Source organism: Antedon mediterranea, chromosome 11 (genome assembly GCF_964355755.1).
Source record: "Antedon mediterranea chromosome 11, ecAntMedi1.1, whole genome shotgun sequence".
NCBI lineage: Eukaryota > Metazoa > Echinodermata > Crinoidea > Comatulida > Antedonidae > Antedon > Antedon mediterranea.
The window spans coordinates 9965915-9986886 of record NC_092680.1 but is presented as its reverse complement, the minus strand read 5'-3'; the positions used below and the strand labels follow the sequence as shown (position 1 = coordinate 9986886).

At 31.9% G+C, this 20972-nt stretch overlaps 1 protein-coding gene across 3 annotated transcripts in view; it reads left to right on the top strand.

Moving 5' to 3' along the window:
• Positions 1-20829, top strand: part of LOC140063232 (semaphorin-2A-like) — a 47649-nt gene extending 26820 nt beyond the window's left edge. For all 3 annotated transcript variants that reach the window (XM_072109734.1, XM_072109735.1, XM_072109733.1), the window contains 12 exons: positions 9-143; positions 425-549; positions 2441-2555; positions 10465-10525; positions 10709-10853; positions 11217-11442; positions 11760-11833; positions 12263-12408; positions 14686-14708; positions 15492-15827; positions 17067-17173; positions 17550-20829. In XM_072109734.1, coding sequence (XP_071965835.1) covers positions 9-143; positions 425-549; positions 2441-2555; positions 10465-10525; positions 10709-10853; positions 11217-11442; positions 11760-11833; positions 12263-12408; positions 14686-14708; positions 15492-15827; positions 17067-17173; positions 17550-17660 — 1604 coding nt within the window. In that variant the 3' untranslated portion in view covers positions 17661-20829. The remainder of the gene's footprint in view (positions 1-8; positions 144-424; positions 550-2440; positions 2556-10464; positions 10526-10708; positions 10854-11216; positions 11443-11759; positions 11834-12262; positions 12409-14685; positions 14709-15491; positions 15828-17066; positions 17174-17549) is intronic.
• The last annotated feature ends 143 nt before the right edge of the window (positions 20830-20972 follow it).

Here is a 20972-nt window from a genome sequence, read left to right as displayed (position 1 = left end):
AATCATAGATGAAAAGAGATTGTATACGGCGACAACGCACAACAGTGCCGAGACCATTCCAATGATTCGAAGATCCAACATTTCAGACTTAAATGATAAAACAAAAGTTATAATTGACAAGTCATATGAGAAATGGTTAGATGGTAAGTTCAATGCTGTAGTATTTGAAATTTACTGTAAATTTAAAAAATAAGTTATGCAGTTTAGTTTTACAACCGAGGACCAACAGGTGTCATCGGTCATCGTCTGGACCTAGAAACCTTCAAACCTGTGTTAAGGTGAGCGAAGACATACAATACAATACTCTCGCATGCGCACAATGAACTAACTTTTTTTGTGTGGAAATTTTGATGTCCACCAACAACAATTGATTAAATAAATTCATTCAAATTGACTTAATAATGAATGTAAAACTTTTTTTTAGCTCCACAATTTGTTGGAAAACCAATTGAGTATGGAGATCGTGTGTATTTCTTCTTTCGAGAACATGCTCAAGAATTTAATAATGAAGGAGATGCAGTGTATGCTAGAGTGGCTGCTGTCTGTAAAGTAAGTATACAACTACTATCTTCAAACCTTCCTGACAATTATAGGAGGTTCCCAATGTTTTGAGCTACCTTCCCATCACTCAGGATTAGTTTTATGTGGGGGGAAATGCTTTCTAATAATGTATAATTTGATTGGCTCACTACTAGGTCTTATTTTTACACACAGTACACCGTCAAGAACTAAAAAAGTGATCCTTTTATAAATAGATGTTTCAAGGTGTTAAAAACATATATTTCCTCTTGTTCATGTCAAGGAAATAGGGGTGTTCTATTAGGTTCTTCTGTTTCCCCAACACATTTTTGCTTTTTCCTTGTCTGATATTAAAGAAATAAATAATGTAATAAATAAATGCTTGATCTCCACCCCAAAAATTTCAATTTTTCATACATTTCAACTGGTATTTAAAATATCATCCTTCATACTTCATATTTGAAAAAAATTGTTCTCCAAATGTACAATTTCCTTTAAAGCCACGCCTTTTCATGATTTGGAGGGATTCCTTGTATAAATTTCCTATCCTTTTACATGCAAAAGAGCAATTTGAATAATCTTAAAAAAATTATTTCTTCACTAAAAAAACAAATATTAAAATGATTTTTCCAGATTTCTATTAAGTATACTACTACAATTTTGTGTAAATAAAAACTTTCCCCTGTTAGGGTGTACAAATAAAAACTTTCCCCTGTTAGGGTGCAACTGTGTTTTTTTTTATTATGCTAGGGAGTATGATCACATACATTTTTCACTATCACACTGCTGCTGCAGCTGTTCTCGTCACGTAAAGTATATTAAAACATTCTGAATGTGACACTATAATGTTTTCACAGTGTAATACTGTGATTATGAGATTATTACTAAAATGTCAAACGAGATCTGAGAAAGACGTGGCTATAAATAGAGTCTACTGTAGGTATGTACAGCCGATGCTGCTTGGCCTAGCTAAGCTGATAATAGCCTTATAGCAGTGAATTTTGATCAATCGTCCTACATAGTAGGGTGCCTGAATAATTGCTCTTCACTCAGGCCTAAGCTTCCATATCACTTAACTATTCTGAGCAATATCAGTCTTGTTTTGCAGAGGATGTGCGAGAAAATCCAGGAGCGATAAATGGGGAAAAATTACCAAGCCTTTTCGAACCCGTGAATAAATAGGCATATGAATTCATGTAGCAGGTGTTCACTCCTCTTAGCATACGTTTTGCGCAATTCTAGCACCGCAAACTACAAATACTATATCTACTCGCATTGTCCTGGTATCTTGAACTTCCGAATGAATATAAAATGACATTAAGGCATCGTGGGGTTTCAGTTGGTTTATGATGATATCTGTCACGCTGAAATCGGTCACGATAAAATCAACTCTTCCAGCATTTTGTATGGCGTGCCGCTAGAGCTATACTTTTGATGATATCGGTCGCATTTGAAATCGGTCGCATTTTTATTGCATTCACGCTATTTTGTATGGAGTGGGGATGCATGCGAGCGGGATATAAATTTTCTTCTTTTTTATAGATTTAATTGATATTTTTTAGGAACTAGATTTTTTCTAGAATTTATGTGGATATTTTTTATTTGGTTAATAAATATTTATTATCAATAATTAAATTGTTTATTTTTTATTTTACAGGTCTCTGAGAAGGATCTGTGTCTTTCAAAATGGCCATTTCTAAACATGTTTAAATAATATTTTAGGCATTATAATAACCTATTTTATTCTATTTATTCTCAACCATATCATATATCATGTCATAACAAATTATTTTTTTTAAACAGATGGTGTATACCTCCATGCTAATATAAACTTGGCTAGTGAGTTATTCACTATGCAAACCATTTAATCCATAAGATTGTAAACTTTAAAAAAAGTCTTTTTGAAAATTTGTTTTTATAGAATGATATTGGAGGTGTAGATGGAAGTAGCTTAGATGGCATGTGGACTACGTACATTAAAGCACGACTCATTTGCTCTTTGCAAGGCACCTACCCATTCTACTACGATCATTTACGTAAGATACTATTGCTCTTATTTCCTTTTGAATTTTGGACTGTCATAGAGAATTACACAGTAGAATAGACAACATTATAAATAAGAGCTCCTGAGATTCACCCACCCATATTTCTCTTTCAATTTTCTGCATTGTCTCCAAGATTTTAAATTGACATTGAAATTATAAAGCCAACAATTTTTAGCAAAAAGAATATTTTTTTGAATTGAAATTAAGGGGAAACAAGGTTATTTAACAAAAATATAACAATTCAAATGTTGTGGCTATAAACACATTTAAAATCTTTTGGATTGAACAGCACACAGAAAGCTTTTTTATGCGCAATATAAGAATTAATGCTTAAATAAAAATCCTGACTGTGAACAATTCAGCTTGTATAATTGCTTAAAAATTGATAATTAAATATGCTGATTGAAATAGTACAGTATCAAATATGTATTTTATGATATAATATTTATATCGAGTATGGGAATCTTTGGATGACATCACTGTATGATGATGTTTTTTATATCACAGTACTGTATAGTATCAACCATATAAATACACCTACCTACTGAATGTTTTTCATATATAACGAATATGCTTTGCCTATTTTCAGTTTCTGGTTAAAACTATGGGCTCGATGCCTTCAAAATATTAGGCCTACTATATCGATTACCTTTGTCTATAGTTTTAACCAGAACCTCTAAAAGAAAAAAATGAATGAGTACTTACACAGATCAAATGTTTAAGCAAACTTTCAATTGAAGACTATACTATATGTGAGGGATTATTATCAATTGATGAATGCACAAATGCTGTTTTAAAAATGCACCTTAATAAAAGCCCAGGATCTGATGGCTTGAGTGTTGAATTTTACAGAAAGTTTTAGGACCATATAAAAGAAATGCTGTGCACAGCTCTGAACTATAATTATCACAACAATATACTTTCCAATTCACAAAGGAGAGGTATAATTCATTTACTTTTCAAAAGTGGACAAAGAGAAAAGTTAGAAAACTGGCAACCTATCACACTCATTAATGTAGATTATAAGATTTTAGCTCATGTTCTATCAATCAGATTACAAAAAGTAATTTCAACTATTATACACATTAAAAAGATTAATTCGGTTGGTATTACAAATAAAATGTAATTAGTTAATTTTATATAACACCTAAATAAATTCCTGTCATTTGATTGGACGAATGTGGGTTACATGCATGGCGTGCAATAGTACGCACTATTAAACGATCGTTTAATAGTACTTTTTAAAACATTTTTGTGTACGAAAAAAAAAAATGTTTCGCGGATGAAAAAAAAAATCTAGTATATATTTTTACTGTGAAATACAACAGCGCCACCTGTCGTCTGGCCTCAGTTTTGTTTGTAAAAACAACCGCGAGATATGCAGCAGCAGATTTTGGTGTATGATTTGGAGATATTATATGTACTAATTTCATTCAAAAAGGCATTTAAATTAGGATCATTTTTAGGATTTTGATTAATTACTGGGAACATCTCTACAAGACGTGGAATCGTTGCAAAAAAACATAATTAGCCTGGATTAATTCCAGTTGCCTGTCGAAGTTTTGTATTTCTGTCTTTCAGCCTAGCCTAGTAGTAGTAGTAGGTAGTAGTAGGCTTAGGCTAGGCCTGTTAGTATTAGGCTGGCCTAGGCGTTTTAGCCTTGCTAGGCCTAGGATTGTTTGTTGACATAATTAACACTAACAGTAGGTGCATTTATAAAATCCATATAAATAATAATATCTAATATAATTATTAAAAACCAAATTTTACTGTTAATCAATGTGAAACAAATGTAGGCCTTGGCTAGGCCTACCTTTTATTTGATTCAAATGACAGGGATTTATTTATGTTATATAAAACAAATAATGAATGTTTTATATTCGTGTAATGGTACAAATAATGGCATTTGGTGAATGATGAAAGGTTATATCAACTCGGCGTTGCCTCGTTGATATAACATTTTATCATTCACCTCATGCCATTATTTGTACCATTACACTCATAAACATTCATTATTTGTATAATATCTCAATCGTAATAGTAAATAATATTTTATTTACCTGAAGTTTCGCCAACTATCAGTTGGCTTTCTCAAAGTGTAGTGACACGTATGTCACAGTTGACCTCTTGATGACTTGGTCAACACATTGGTCCACAATTGACTGAGTTTGTAACCGCCCTCATCTCTATTAAAATTGGGGGTCTTCCTGATCCAGATGTATTCCTTAACCACACTTTGAGAAAGCCAACTGATAGTTGGCGAAATGTCAGGTAAATAAAATAATCGTTATTTACTATTACTATTACAGTTGAGATATAATTAAATTTTAACTATTATACATTCTGATCAAAAAGGTTACATTACTGGAAGGTTTGGTGGTGAAAATATAAGAATTGTAGAAGATATACTTTCTTTTACTAATATAAAAAACAAACCCGGCGTCTTAAGTTTCCTCAATTTTGCAAAAGCGTTTGATACGGTAAACAGAAATTTAATGTTAGAAACGATAACAAAATTTAGATTTGGTCTTTCTTTTATTAAATGCATTAAAGTAATATCTACTGATACAGAAAGTATAATGATAAATAATGGTTGGATGTCGGAAAGCATTAGGATGGAATGTGGAATAAGACAAGGGTGTCTTTTACCGGCATTGTTATTTATTTCGGTAGTTAATGGCCTGTAACATACGGAACAATCCCCTATGTAAAAGAATTGAATTGCCAAAAATATGAATGAATGAAGAATGTACTGTTAAGATTGCTCAGCTTGCAGACGATAATATCATCTTTACAAAAGAATCGTTGATTTGTTTTTTACATGAGATTGAGCTATTCTGTAGAATATCAGGTTTAAGATTAAACAAAGGAAAAACAAATGGCATGTGGATTGGGGCGAGTAAACATAATATGTCAGAACCATGTAATATTACATAGCCAAAGAAACCTGTAAAGTTTCTAGGAATTTATGTTGGATATGATAACAAATTATGTGAAAAGAAAAACTTGGACGATAAGATTATTTCTTTAGAAAATATCTTAAGATTATGGAAGAGAAGAAATGTTACGTTCCAATAACCAATAACGAAGTTGCAGGATAACCCTTGTGATTGTACGGAATCGTCTTTCTTTTTCTTCTTTCTTTCTGTGATGTTTGTGTCACGCGTATCTCTAAAACTTGCAAACATAACATTTCGTAACTTTCTCAACATATCGTCATTCACATATTAAAGTTTTGCAGCTAAGGTTTTCATGACGTTTGTAATTGCGTAACGTGGCTTACGTACGATTTTATGAATTTCGCGTATTTAACATTGGTCAAAAACCAAATAACATTTTTAATGGAAACTTAGCAAAAGTTGAATTATATCATGCGTTAACTTTCTGTGGAATAAAAATGTTTCACAGAAAGTTACGTGCGCATGCGCGTTTAAAATTTTGAAATGCGAAAATTAATTTCATGTTTCATGTAATTTTAAGCATGTCAAAAATTCCCATGTGCGTGCATTTTTTTACGTGCACGTACCGCTGAAAACATCTTTGTTTGCGTGATTTATGTTTTTTAGGCTTTTCTAGTAATTTTACTGACTTTCAAACAATTTCGACTCAAATTCATGTCACACGAGCACGTCGAATTGAACAATTCGCACATGTTTTTGATGAAAAAGTTAAAAAAATCGTCAAAATTATGCCTTTTTTTTAACCAGTCATAGTTTCTAAACTACATAGTAAAGTTTTATTTTTACTACATATTCTGTAAGTAGATGAGTTGTATGAGTATAATAGAGCGCATCTCCACTTATCCGTATTCTATTTTCCCCCATATTTTGATGCTGTCTACTGTAGGTCAATCAATAATGTATAATGTCCACGTGGCGTTTGCGCGGCGGATAACCTAACTCGTGTATAGTGATGAGTTCAAATCTAGTTAGCCATATCTAAACTAATATACAATGCTAGCATTATAAATTAAATATGATTAATTTTAATGCAAAAGTCAAAGCATTGAAGCTAAACTGGGTTAAGCGACTCCTAATACCCCAGATCCAGGAAAATGGAAATGTATACCAAATTATTTTATGCACCTTATTAAGTATACTGTAAATATCACTCAAATGAATAATGAAGATCAATCTGATCTATATATAATATAGATCAGAATGAGAGAGAGAAATGCTAATTGATATAGTTAATATTAACAACTTTAACTGAACATTAAAGATGTTAAAAACCAACAATTGTGGGAAAATAAATGTATTGATTGATTGATTGATTTTATTCGATATTCATACACAAAAGTTAAAATATACAATGTACAAAAAGAATACCTGGATAACCCATTAAGTCGACAAATAAAAATTAAACTTATTTCCAATAGGGTCCAATCCGTAATGACTGAAAAAGTGAGTGGTTGGGCCTAGTACAATATATCATTAAGTTGGACGCAGTAAAAATGGAAAAACAAGAAAATACATATAAGACAAGATAACATCAAAAAACAATATTAAAAAATAACTTAATTAAACTGATATTCCAAGCTGTTCATTATTAAAATATTCTTAAGTTTTATTTTGAAGGTTGCATTATTTTGTATTGATTTGAGTGAATTGGGGAGCCTGTTCCAGTCACGGATACCTAAGAAATAAAAAGTTGAATCATTAACTCCAGTAGAGTAGCCTTAGGAGTGACAAAATTAAATGTTGTACCCCTGGTGAAATGGTTATGATGATCAGAAATTAACAAAAAGTTATACTTAAGGAAAGAAGGCGTATTAAAGTTATAGCGAATTTTGTGAACATAATTTAATCTTAAAAACTTATTTCTGAGGCTTGGACCTCGGACCAACATTTAAAATGAAACGTGCCATCTTGTTTTGGGCAGTTTGTAATTTATGTTTAAGATTCTTATTGACACCGCTGTACCATGCCGAGGCAGAATAGTCAAATGTACATTGTATTAAAGCAGTGCTTAATAGTTTACGACATTTTTTATTCAAGCATGAACTTTGCCTATGTAAAAACTTCAACCTTGACTTAACTTTACTGATAACACTAGTTGCAATAATATCACATGATACATATTGGTCCCTAAATCAATACCCAAATATTTTTTAACTTGCTTAGTACTTTTAATTTATGGCCCATAAATTCCACAGAAAACTCTTTAACTTTGTTAAGCTTTGCTCTGCTACCAAAGATAATACTTTCGGTTTTGCCAACATGTAAAGATAATTTGTTTTCAGTTAACCAGTCCTGGCACTTAGCTAGGACAGTACTTAATTTATGAGCAATTTTGGTGGCATCGTGATGAGAATACAGAATCGTAGAATCATCAGCATATAGCAAAATTGAACATCAGAATCAATACAAGAAGCAATATCATAACATAGAAAAAGAATAGGGCCCAAGATGCTACCTTGCGGTACACCATGAGTAACTATAAGAGGTTCAGAGCAGATACCATTCACACTGACAACTTGTGTACGGTTTAGCGAGATAAGATTGAAACTAGTCAGTACACTTAAAACCCATGCAATTTAGCTTGTTAATTAAAATCACATGATTGACGGTATCGAAAGCTTTTTGTAAGTCAATTAGAACCATTCCAGTAAGAAGGCCTTTGGACTTATTGTTTTTTAAACCGTCGATGAGATTTATGAGGTTGCTTTCAGTTGAATGGGCCTGCCGAAAACCGGATTGATAGGCATAAAGTATATTATTTTTGGAAAGATACCTTTCAACTTGACAGTTGTATACAGTTAAATGGAAAGTCAATCTATTTTAAAGTTTGGCTTTAGAACAATGAATGACATAATTATTAGGAGAATATATTATTACCATTGAATGAAGTTCAATTACTATCACAGAAACATGGAAGGAAATTATTTTGAATGGTGAACATGGAAATATTAATCAAACAAACACTGATTGCTTTTGGCTTCATACAAAACAACTTAATGCAAAACTACCTTATAATTTATTTGTGGAAAATTTAGTATCAACTCTTATAGCACAAAAAAATGGGAGATAGAATTAAAAAATTTCACTTTTGAATTGGATACCGTATGGTATAACAAGTTGTTTTCTATGCAACATATCACAAAAGTTGCGCAATTCAATTTCAAACTACTACATCGTATTCTTGCGTGTAGTAAGCTAAAAATTTGGAATCTTTCTATAAATAAATAAATTGAAAATGAAAAACAATTGTTATTTTCATGTAATAAGATTAAACCCATATATTGTATTTAAGTTTTTGATCTCGAACTGTTTTGTAGAAAAGACTGATAACATGGCGTAATAGAGAGGTTTCGCAATCTTACGAATACGATAACGAAAACGGATACGTCACGCACACGTATTCGTTTTCGTAAGCCATAAAAAAATCTGTTTCGCATGGCAACGAAATATTGAGGCGCGTCCAAAATATGACTGCGGTAAATTTGAGCGAAGCGCAGATACGTGTTGCTTGGTGCTTGGCTGCCTAGACGTAGCGTAACATCAAAGCGAGTGAGGACTTTAAAAACTGCTATTTATCAAAATTGACTTGGCATTTTAGTAAATTACTTTAGTAAATTACTTTCAATAAATCTATAACTATATTATAATCATAAATCATTCCTGATTCAAATGCAAAATGTGCAAATAGATCAAAAACTATACTCGTTTTGTAGTTACGAATATGACTGGTGATATTCGTCAACACGAATACACTTTACGAATATGAAATGGGGATCAGCTCAAAAGTTTCACAAATGTATGACGTATCCGTTTTCGTTATCGTATTCGTAAGGTTGCGAAACCTCCCTAGTATTGTTAACGGAACGGAAATGAAAACAGTAAATTAACTTACTTCAATATTTACTTTTTGCATTTATAAATCCTGTTTAGTAATAAGAAAAGAAAAGAAACAAAATCAGGAATCAAAAATAATTTTTAAGATTATTTTGCTATGAATTAAAGCATTTATTAACAAATGAATTTTAATGCATAAAGATAAACTATTAAAACTATCAAAAGACTTGATGGTAATAATTTAATTATTTTATTGATTCCTTTTTTTTTTCTTACCTTATCATCCTGTATATTAACGTAAACTCTGTTTTTAGGCATCTTAACTTTTTAAGATGACAATTATTCAAATACATGTACATGTGATTCATGAATCATTTAATGTATTTAATGATGCAATATAATTTGATGGCATGTCAATATAATCTGTATGTATTGGTATATGTTCAATATATATATTTTTCTATATTTGCAATATTTTATATTATCGTAAATACAAATTGTAAGTAGTACTAAGATGACATCGGGTATGTGTCTCACATACGCACAGAGCCAAAATCGCATCTTGGATTGCACAGTGTATGGACTCTAACCTTACGGTTTTCATTAAATAAATCATTTCATGCTATCATTCTAAATATCTAACTTACAAACTTTTGCATTCCTCTTTTTTCATTTCATCCTTTTTATCTTGGTGAAAAGGGAGGATACTACATTTTCCTCTCCTGAGTTTATAGCCTCTCTACTTGAACACAAATAAGATAGTTTAACAATTTTAATCATGTATTTTACCGCCATTTTTCATTTTTACATTTTAATTAACATCGTATCTAAACTTTTAAACTGAATTCTGGCATCGTATGTAAATATACCTGTATTTAACTACTTTAAACACTTGCTTTAATTGTCACAAATGTAATTATATGTATATAATGTATTCATCACTGAGAATTTAAATAAACGTGAGATGAACTCACACAAGACAAAAAAAAAGAAACTCTAAAAGGCAAAGTATACGTATTATGATTTGTACAAGCCAAGATAATTCTTTTAGTTAATATCTAATTTACAATGAGTGATTACTTATTTCAGTTTTATATTTTTTGCAGAGGATATTTATCAGTCTCCTTCAATGAATAACACCATTTACGCTGTGTTTACAACACAAGAGTAAGTTATTTACTAATGATTTATATAAATAAACAACAATTACATATTTTAATATTTTACAATTTAAATTGGTATTTCAGATGGAGTGTTTTGACTATGGACTAAAACACCTTACCACACTACCAATCAACCAACTTAGTAGGCACACGTTATTTTTTAATTTATTGTTAATTTGTATTGTAGATATGGTCAGCCTGGCTCTGCTCTATGCACCTACAACATGGATGAGATTGAACTTTTAATGAATGAAGGTGATTTGAAAGGACAGGAGACGCCAAACTCTCTGTGGCTGAAGCCCACAATTCCCCCAACACCAAGGCCAGGAAGTGTAAGTATTAGACAAATACTGTTATTAATGTTAGATACTGTATATAAGAAATATTTTGGAGTCATTACCCAGGCAAAATATTGAATAATAAGTAAGTTTAATCATATTTTAGACATTTATATAAATGATTACAATTTCTCCAAAATAAAATCACAGCCATCTGAACCAACCAGATTAAACCATAGTGTTGAACTTGACTATTAAAACCAGACTGTAGAACCAGATTGAACCAAATTGTAGAACTAAATTGGAAGTTTTCTTATCTTAATTCAATTTTAAACCCAGAGTGTTCTTTTAAGACTATATTTATCTACAGAACTTTTGCTTTTGTAATACTATACATTTTATTAAACTGCTGTTTAGTGTTCAGATGTGCAGCCAGAAGCAAACTATGCAAAAATTAGATCTTACTCACTCATTAACCAACCTGTGCCAAATTTAGCAGAATATCGAGAAGCTCCTAGTCCGCCAACACTGGAACGTGATTCAGACAATCCACTACTTACACAGAAAGACGTTCGCTTCTTGCAGTTGGTAGTCAAGGAAGATGTGAATGATTCTGGACAAGACATGTTTTACATTGGCACAGGTGAGAATGGTGTTTTTGTTCATGTAACATGGCGGAGTCAAACTCTATTAATCACACAGGTGTTGATTAACTTGGAACAGTACATTGCTGAAGTTGGTCTTCCAGGGAAACTTAATCAGGATGTGCTCCCATTAATCAGCTCCACATGTTTGCTTGCAGTGTGGAATATTAATTAATATGAGCCATTTTTTATTATGATGTATGTACATAGATATCTTTATGTATGTATGTCTTGAACAGATTGTGCTATTGAGAGACCATGGAATATTTTGTTGGCAATTTAACTAGAATATGGTGATCATGTTTTTCAATTCTAGATCGTGGTACTTTAATCAAGTTCTTAAAACCAGCTGCAGGTCGAGGAATTTTATCCCAAGAGATAAATCTTAATGTGAGTTTGTTGATATAAACGCCAAACTTTATTCATGATTAAAAATAAGCTTATTTTATGGCCACAAACAATTATGTACAGTTTGTACCTCCTTCAAGGTGGTTATGTTTCAACCACTCTGTATGTCCATCCATGTACAAGATATCTGCCAAACAATCCATTGCCTTTTGGTCGTAGACATTTCTATTCAGTTTTTAACAAACCAAATTACAAAGGGTGCTCTCTACAAGGCAATTCTTTGGTGTACAGTATTTTGTTTTGTTTTTCTCCAAAAGAAAAACATGGATAATACTCTGTAATACATATTTGGTACTTGGTGCAGTGATCCCTTTGCAGCTCATAACAAAGCTATCTGACATTGGGTCCAGGTGAAGCACCAGAGCCAAAATGAGAAAAAACACAATTTAAATTTATACTATCACTCTTTAGGTGAAAGAGCCAGTACTGACAATGGAATTGTGGGATGACCTAATTTTTATTGGGTCTGAGAATGCAATTCAAAGGCTACCACTTAATCACTGCGATGCTTATAATACAGACTTTCAAAAGTGCTTAACAAAAGATCCTTATTGCACGTAAGTAAATCATCGTTGTCCAAATAATATGTTATCTGCAAATCTTTTAAATAGCAATTATAAAAATGTATGAAAAAATGTAAATGTGAGAATGTTACGTCACAACATGGCGATCCAGTTGGCAGGCGTATTGATATTTATAAACATTCTCTTCTTTGTTTCACATAAATTTAATCAATGATGTAATATAAATACATGATGAAAACATGCATTATTACTTATATTTATTTATATGCATAAACCTATATGTATGTCAACAGAAACAACGTATTAGGAGAATATTTTGTTTACACGTATACATATTTTGGAGTTGGTAGGTGGCAGTACCTTCCTTCAATTTTGGCATTATAAGATTCGACATACAAATACAACCACTGAATAATATTTTGGCTACTGTTGATAAACAGGACTATGTTGATAAACAGGACTATGTTGATAAACAGGACTATGTTGATAAACAGGACTATGTTGATAAACAGGACTATGTTGATAAACAGGACTATGTTGATAAACAGGACTATGTTGATAAACAGGACTATGTTGATAAACAGGACTATGTTGATAAACAGGACTATGTTGATAAACAGGACTATGTTGATAAACAGGACTATGTTGATAAACAGGACTATGTTGATAAACAGGACTATGTTGATAAACAGGACTATGTTGATAAACAGGACTATGTTGATAAACAGGACTATGTTGATAAACAGGACTATGTTGATAAACAGGACTATGTTGATAAACAGGACTATGTTGATAAACAGGACTATGTTGATAAACAGGACTATGTTGATAAACAGGACTATGTTGATAAACAGGACTATGTTGATAAACAGGACTATGTTGATAAACAGGACTATGTTGATAAACAGGACTATGTTGATAAACAGGACTATGTTGATAAACAGGACTATGTTGATAAACAGGACTATGTTGATAAACAGGACTATGTTGATAAACAGGACTATGTTGATAAACAGGACTATGTTGATAAACAGGACTATGTTGATAAACAGGACTATGTTGATAAACAGGACTATGTTGATAAACAGGACTATGTTGATAAACAGGACTATGTTGATAAACAGGACTATGTTGATAAACAGGACTATGTTGATAAACAGGACTATGTTGATAAACAGGACTATGTTGATAAACAGGACTATGTTGATAAACAAGCTCAATACATTTCATTGGCACATTTATATGTAGTTAAATGTAAACATAGTTTCAATCTATATTTCCTTGATACATCCTCTGCTCATTTAAATCAAACTGAAGTTGCTAAATTTACGTTTAAATCGATTCTCTGATAATCTACGTATAGGTTTGTACACAATGTTGTTCTGGTGGTAAAAACCAACATAACGAAAAATGGTATAGTCCGTTGCAGGAGATGTTTACTATACACCAAACAGTGTATTGCAAACACGTAGACACAGCGATATCGAAAAACCTATTTTCCCTGACATAAAATTATCTACGCTAGATATTGTCTGTGGGAATCAAACGTACACTATGTACTTCGTGCAAAGGAATTTGGAAAGGGGTTTTCCACATATGTTTTTTACCGTACATAAACGATCAGGCTACAGTATTGCAAATTTTAAAATTGCGTTTTCTTATAATATAATACTCTATATGGTACAATATAAATAAACCCAAAACAAAAACTTAATTAAAAATTACATTATATACAAATTTTTAGAATTATGACACTATACATTTTTTGGGAAGGGGAGGTGGGAGAGGGGGGTTTGCGTACCATGTGGTAAAGTTTTAAATAATTATATTCTCAGACAAGTAATGTATATAAGCAATAATAATGTTGGCTTTTTATTTACAAACAGTGAAAATTATAAATGTTTTTTATGGACACTCATAATAGCATAACGTAAAGTACAGCTAACCAGCAAATGAAATATCTATTCTAACCACAGTACAAATTGTACGGAACTAATTTTACAACATGGAGCTACCAGAAAGCATGTTTGCATTTACACATAGATAAGCAAACAAACATGACCTTGAGTAGCAGTTGTTAATTAGCACCCTGTTGTTTAATGGATATTGTAATGAGATTAAAATTTAAGTCAATCAAGATGGTGTGAAAATGAGAGTGATGTTTCAGTTTTAATGGGCTTTTAAAAGAGTACCCTAAAAATAACTATTTGTTAGGGCCCTAAAGAGTGTCAGGACAGTTAATGGATTTCATAGTTGATAACAGAATTTGTTTTTTTTTTTATTAATAATTAACTTTTTCTTTAATTTTAGAGAAGTGGAAGCATCATGTGAAGGTACAATATGTTATTTTTTCAAACCTAATCATATTATGCATACCTTGGTATTAAAGCAATAGTGTGAATTAATAAGCCACCGTTTTCTTCGGTGGTTGATATACTGTATGGGCTAAGTGCTGCGATGAGGATGTATAATCAAATCTCACTCTTCCCTCCCTTTAGGCTTATAAACAAACTATAAAAGAATTGCAATTGTATCAAAAATAAAATTCTAAATTATTTATGGCCAATTAACAAATTAATTTAAAACATTTTGATTGGACTGTTCACTTGGCTACAATTTTTACTTTGGTTTTAACCTGTCTGATAAAATGAGTAAGTAAAAATCTAGCTGAAGGTTTGATATTAAATTGCCATGAAATGGCATTATATTGTTTGAAGGTTTGCATAGCGAAATCAAATGTTGATGTAAAGTTTACGGTACACCACGTGTATTAGTTCTGTAAAGAACTGTTGAGTTCCTCGACGTTTCGATCAATATGCTTCGATCAATATGCTTTGATCGTCCTCACTTTTCAGAACTAATACAGTACACGTAGTGTACCGCAAACTTTACATGAATCAATATGAAACGGCATTGTTTAGCATTGAAAGTGGCTCACTCTAATTGCTTAGTAGTATCTTTATATTTTACTTTGTAGTGGCACCCTCTATTGTTTGGTAGTGCCGTATGGTGTAATAAAAAATGATAAACAGCACCATTATCATTATAAATAGTAATTTATTTAAATTAATATGGTTACATGGTTGATGAACTGAAATATATGTTTCTTGACATAGTAACCTTAAAAGAGATATTTGGTCCAGAGAACATAACAGCAGATCCTGGAGATGCTGTATACCTGTATTGCCATGCAACAGTTGAGGAAGGCATTGCATTGGAGGTGGAATGGCTGAAGGATAACGTTAGTTTGACAACTGGTGCAGCATTCACAAAAATTGAGCATCTACTTCAAGGAGAAATAAACTATGACTATTTGCATGGCAAGAAAATTGAAAACGAAGTGAGAAGCCAACTGAGGGTGTTTGTCAATGCAAAAACCAAGGGAACATACAAATGTAGAATATACGGAGAAGGTTTTGAATTTGAACGTAACGGAACTATCACTATACAAGGTAGTATTTACTGTTCTAGTTTTCTTCAAATGATATACAGTATACCGAATCTCTTCTCTGCTTTTGGTGTTCACGTATCCACAAGTGAATATGGTATTTATTACAGTTTATTTAATCAGTGGCTATCAGTATGCTTATTAAAGCGTGGTTCCCACTAGAACGCAACACGGCGGCGTATATCGATGCCAAGTGCTGTATTGCATAATCACAAGTGGGAACCAATGACGTAACATTGCTGCAAACATCGCTACGGGAAATCAAATCAGTTTGATTTCCTGCAACAATGCAAGGCAAAAGAACACTTGGGGAACCAGGTCAAAGTCTACAGCATGCTAGTGTTGACGCGCAAGAAGCACGTTTGATTTCACGCAGGCGGGGCCAAACACAATTATTGGAAGGGCATTTGTTTAATTTGCGTCGGTTGTGTTACGAGGCGTCGCTAGTGGGAACCACGCTTAAGTGCAGAGAGAGTTTCCATTATCACATTAAACCCTCTTGATACAAATTTATCTAAAAATGCTTGCAAAAAACAAAGAAAGAAGTATGTACTTAATGAGCTACAGGTATATATAGATTGGCTATAGGGTGAAATGCCGACAGCAATGTGATTCCAACAGGTTTAAACCATAAATGTGGCCACCGTAAGTCTTCTAAAAAATATTACTTAGTTATAAAAACAATTTGATTTATTGTTAAGAACACATACATTGTCATGTTGTAATAATGAACTGCGTTGCCAATATAATCTCATTGTAAGTACCACACATCCTCATATACCAAGGAATATAAATTGCGTATTTGCAGCTTTGACTTTAAATTTCTACTTAAAGATATATTGTATTGTCCCCCAAAAACATGAAAAATGAAGATTATAACTAAGTCAGAGTTTGAATAGGTTATTTTGTAGTTTTAATAAAGTTAATCCCTTCCGTGAAAAAAAAAACAAACAAAATAACGTTTTTTTCTGGTCAAATTCAACCAAAAACCCATTGGCTGGCAGCCAATTTGACTGGCAGCCAATTTGACTATATTTTGCTTTAAATTACATTTTTTTCTGGTAAATATATTTTTTTTTATTCAATTTTTTTTCAAAACGGATAACTATTATGTGGCAATAAAATGGCACATTCAACAACAAAAATGTAAAAAATGATTTTTTCAGGTGGACAATACATCTTTAACATAATTATCTAGTCACAAGTTTACATTATTTGTTTGTGTTTTTATTTATTTTTTCAGAAATGAGAGTGACACAGAATTCATATGACCAAAGAGATGTGGAAGCGGAACGACTTAAGAATCTGGGGACTGAGGCAATGGAACAGTGGTCTGAGAACAAGCAGCAGGTAATTAGTATACAAATAATGTTTATTAGTTGAATGGGGAAATATTTTCATGAATTGAAAGATTGACTGTTTGCAATACAATGTCAAATAGGATGTAGTCAGGTTTTCAAAAATTTAAAATATCCTTATTTTTAATACCCATCAAATCAACATATACAAAACATGAAATAAATTAAATAAACAAATAATTATAACAAATAACTTCAGTAAAATGCTATATAGACCAAACCATTTTTCTGAAAGATATGAACAAATACAGGTATAATAAACTAATTTAATTTAAGTAGCAAAAGTGTACACTGGACCTCTAGTTTTAATAATACCCGATTCCCAGTTTTTTAACAAGTTTTTAAGCAATAACATACTTTTTTTTCAGTGCACCATCAGCAGCAGTGAATTGTGTGAGGAAATAACTGAAGTAGATTTGGAGAAACAGTTTGTAGATTCAAATCCATATAATGGTATGAACACCCAAATTGAAACATAAATTAAAATGTTTCTTAGTACCGTACTCTTCAATTGATTCAACTATTAATTTGCTTTTTAATGAGATAGTGAGTGTGGTTATGCCACAAAGTGACACCAGCCGTGCAGTGGTTTGATAATAACATGTGTTTCACGAAAGCGCTTCACATATTTTTTATTTTCGCAAAGGTATAGTTTAATTGTATATCTTGTTAAAACATTTATAGTGTCTCTTATAGTAAAAACACAAAATCAATTTTATGTGAGTAGCGTCTAGTCACGTTAGTGTCTGTTTATGACGCCACTGATGATATTTAACAATTTGAATGAGATTTTTCTCTTTACCTACAGTATATTTTTTTATGGTACAAAAAATGTCAAGTTTTCTATTTTGCCTCTACGTTGTTTTTCAATACAAAATGCCCTATTACCATAATGTTATAATCACATCAGAAGTAGGTTATGTGACATGATGTTTTCCTAGCACAAAATATCAGTTTTCTGATTTAGAAATGTCTCAAATTTAGAATATGAAATAATTAGTAAATATATGGAAGATGCTGTTTTTCAATTTTAAAAAATAGTACAGTAATGATAATTTTCACTTGATAAATGCATTATGTTTAGTAAAATTAGCAAATTGTTTTTGAACAAGATTTTTAAATAGCTGTTTAACTGATATGATATGCTGTATGAGCAGAGACTTTGAAAATGTGTCCCTTTTAACATATATCCCATGAATGAGGGCACATGGATTTTTAAATGTGAGAATTCTATCATTGAAAGAGAAAATTTATATAGCAGGTCATTTTGAATTGTGCGACTCCTTTAATTCATATCCAACTAAAACAGTCTTTCAATATATTCAAAAAATGATTGATTTACTTGTTTAACTGTACAATGTTGCCTAGCAACTGTAGTAGTCCGGTGCCAGAGAGAGCGGAATCACCACCCGAAAGGAACAAATTGCCATCCAACATAATTTTCGGTAGATTATGAATATGGAAGGTAATCGATCAGGATTGGAAGCGTTTTCGAGATATAAGGGGGTCAAAGTTCAAAATTGACCAATTATAACAATGTATTATAAATCCAAAGGCAAATTACTGAAAATAATGACAATGCTGTGGGTATCCATGGCTGGATCTCAACGGAGATACAATATAAGAAAACAGATAAAATCAAACCGATAAAATAAAACAGCCAGAAAAAGTAGCAGAGCTTTCAGGCAACACTAGCCCTTCATCAGTGCAAGTAAGAGTACTTAGACAAAGTATATAGTATTTATTAAGCACACAAGCACTGCTTAAGTGGACTGGATTAAAAGAAATAAAAACAAAGGAGGCACAGGCTGGTGAATAGAGGGTGGAGAGAGTAAGATTAGAAATTAGAAAAGAAGATAGCGGATATAACGAATTTTGGAATGGAACTAAAAAGACAGCTTTATGGTGGTTAATATTGAAACTTAAATTTAGGTAGTCAATGAAATTATTTAAACGATCTGGGAGTATGTTCCTATAATGTCCAAAAGGTTTGTGGTTTTAAGTAGTAATTCCCAGTGGTTTTCTTTGTCTTTGTGAGTTTTGTCACTCGATTTGACATCGTGGTCTATTGCAATAACTCTGAAATTTGCAATCATAAAGGACCACCAAAATCGAGTCTTTTATTACATTTGTATGGTTATAAAGGTCACCTTATAAAAATCCCTTGCAATTAAAGGTCAAATGGTCAATATTGACCAATTACAACATTTTCCTGTAAAAAAATAACATTTCACACAAAAGTGATGTTTTATCATTAAAGACATCAATCAATCATAGACAATCAAAAGAGCGCATTCATCATTAAACCAAATGTTTTGCCCTACTGTGACGTAATTTCTACTTCTCGGGTGAGGCTCAAACCCACGACTTCCATACCTAGAGGTATGAACGCCAGGCTAGGGGTTGGTTACTTTACATTTATTTGGGAACTACAGTACCTAATACGCATATTAAAATGTTGACATTTGGCATTATGTCAACTGATGAAATGATGTATGTGCTCTTTTACATTGCGTATGATTAACAGAAAGAAAGATTTGATGTTATACAGTAATACATAATTATATTATAATACTGTACATTGTTGTAATTGGTAAATTTTGAACTTTGACCCCTTATCTGATCGATTACCTTTCCAGATTCGTAATCTAGTGGTGATACCCTTTCCTCTCCTGCCACCTATAGAATATGTCTTATACTGCTGTACATATTCCTGAATACAAATAATTATAATTGTTGTACAAAAGTGTTTATAATTTGTTTTTTAATTAATAGTAAAAGTTTTCCCTTATTGTAATGCATGTGAAAAATATGTGAACTGTTGAATTTTGTAGATGGTTGATATGTTGAGCATCAGAAAGGTATAAACTGTAAATTGTGATAATGCTGAACTAAATATTGTGTAAAAGATTTAATTATTAATATAAATTATTTATTTGTATCGTTGCCTATTGTTTAAGTGGTAAAGTTGAGCGGAAAACGCAAAAATGGAATATATGTTATTTCTTATGACCATTTACACAGAACGTGGAGTGAGCGTAAATCCGATCAGGATAGAAACAGATTTGATTTTGTGAAAATACTGCGCGGTAATTATGGATTCTGGCTAATCAATGACATGATTGATATGACGTCGTTGATATAAAGTTTGCTGTTCTGAAAACTGTTTCTCGACGTTTTGATCAATATGCGAGTACAATAACAATAAATACGAGTGCGCTAGTAGTGTTTGTATAAGGATTTTTAAAGAAGATAAATTTAGGACGTTATTAAGCAACAAGTCCATCTAAAACCTAGGCCTGTGTGTGCTAGGCCTACTGACAGCCAATAATATCCAAGGGAGCAGTAAGCGGAAAACCATTAACAAGACGCTCGTCTGTGTAAATTGGCCTTTAGGGTCACAGTATGTACAGTATGTGTATACCATATAGGAAGCTACATGTATAATTTTTCTATCTGCAACAGGAACTGTGCGAGACTAGTGGGATAATACATCTCGAGAAATACAGTAGGTTAGGTTTTTAAAATAATTTCTTATATGCCATTACCAGGTGTAAAAAAAATGTATTTTGCACTTTTTAGATGCTTTTTTTAAATGTAATTTAATGTTTAATTGATCTCAATAAACGTTATTATTATACTCTTTAACTATGGTTTTTCTTGTTGGTTATCCGCCTCAAGCGGATAAGCATTTGTTATTGTAGTGTTAATTTTTTTTTTTTTTATTATTCTTCTTTCTTTCTCAGATTTTGTGCACGCGTTTTCTCTTCAACGTGTTAACATAACATGTT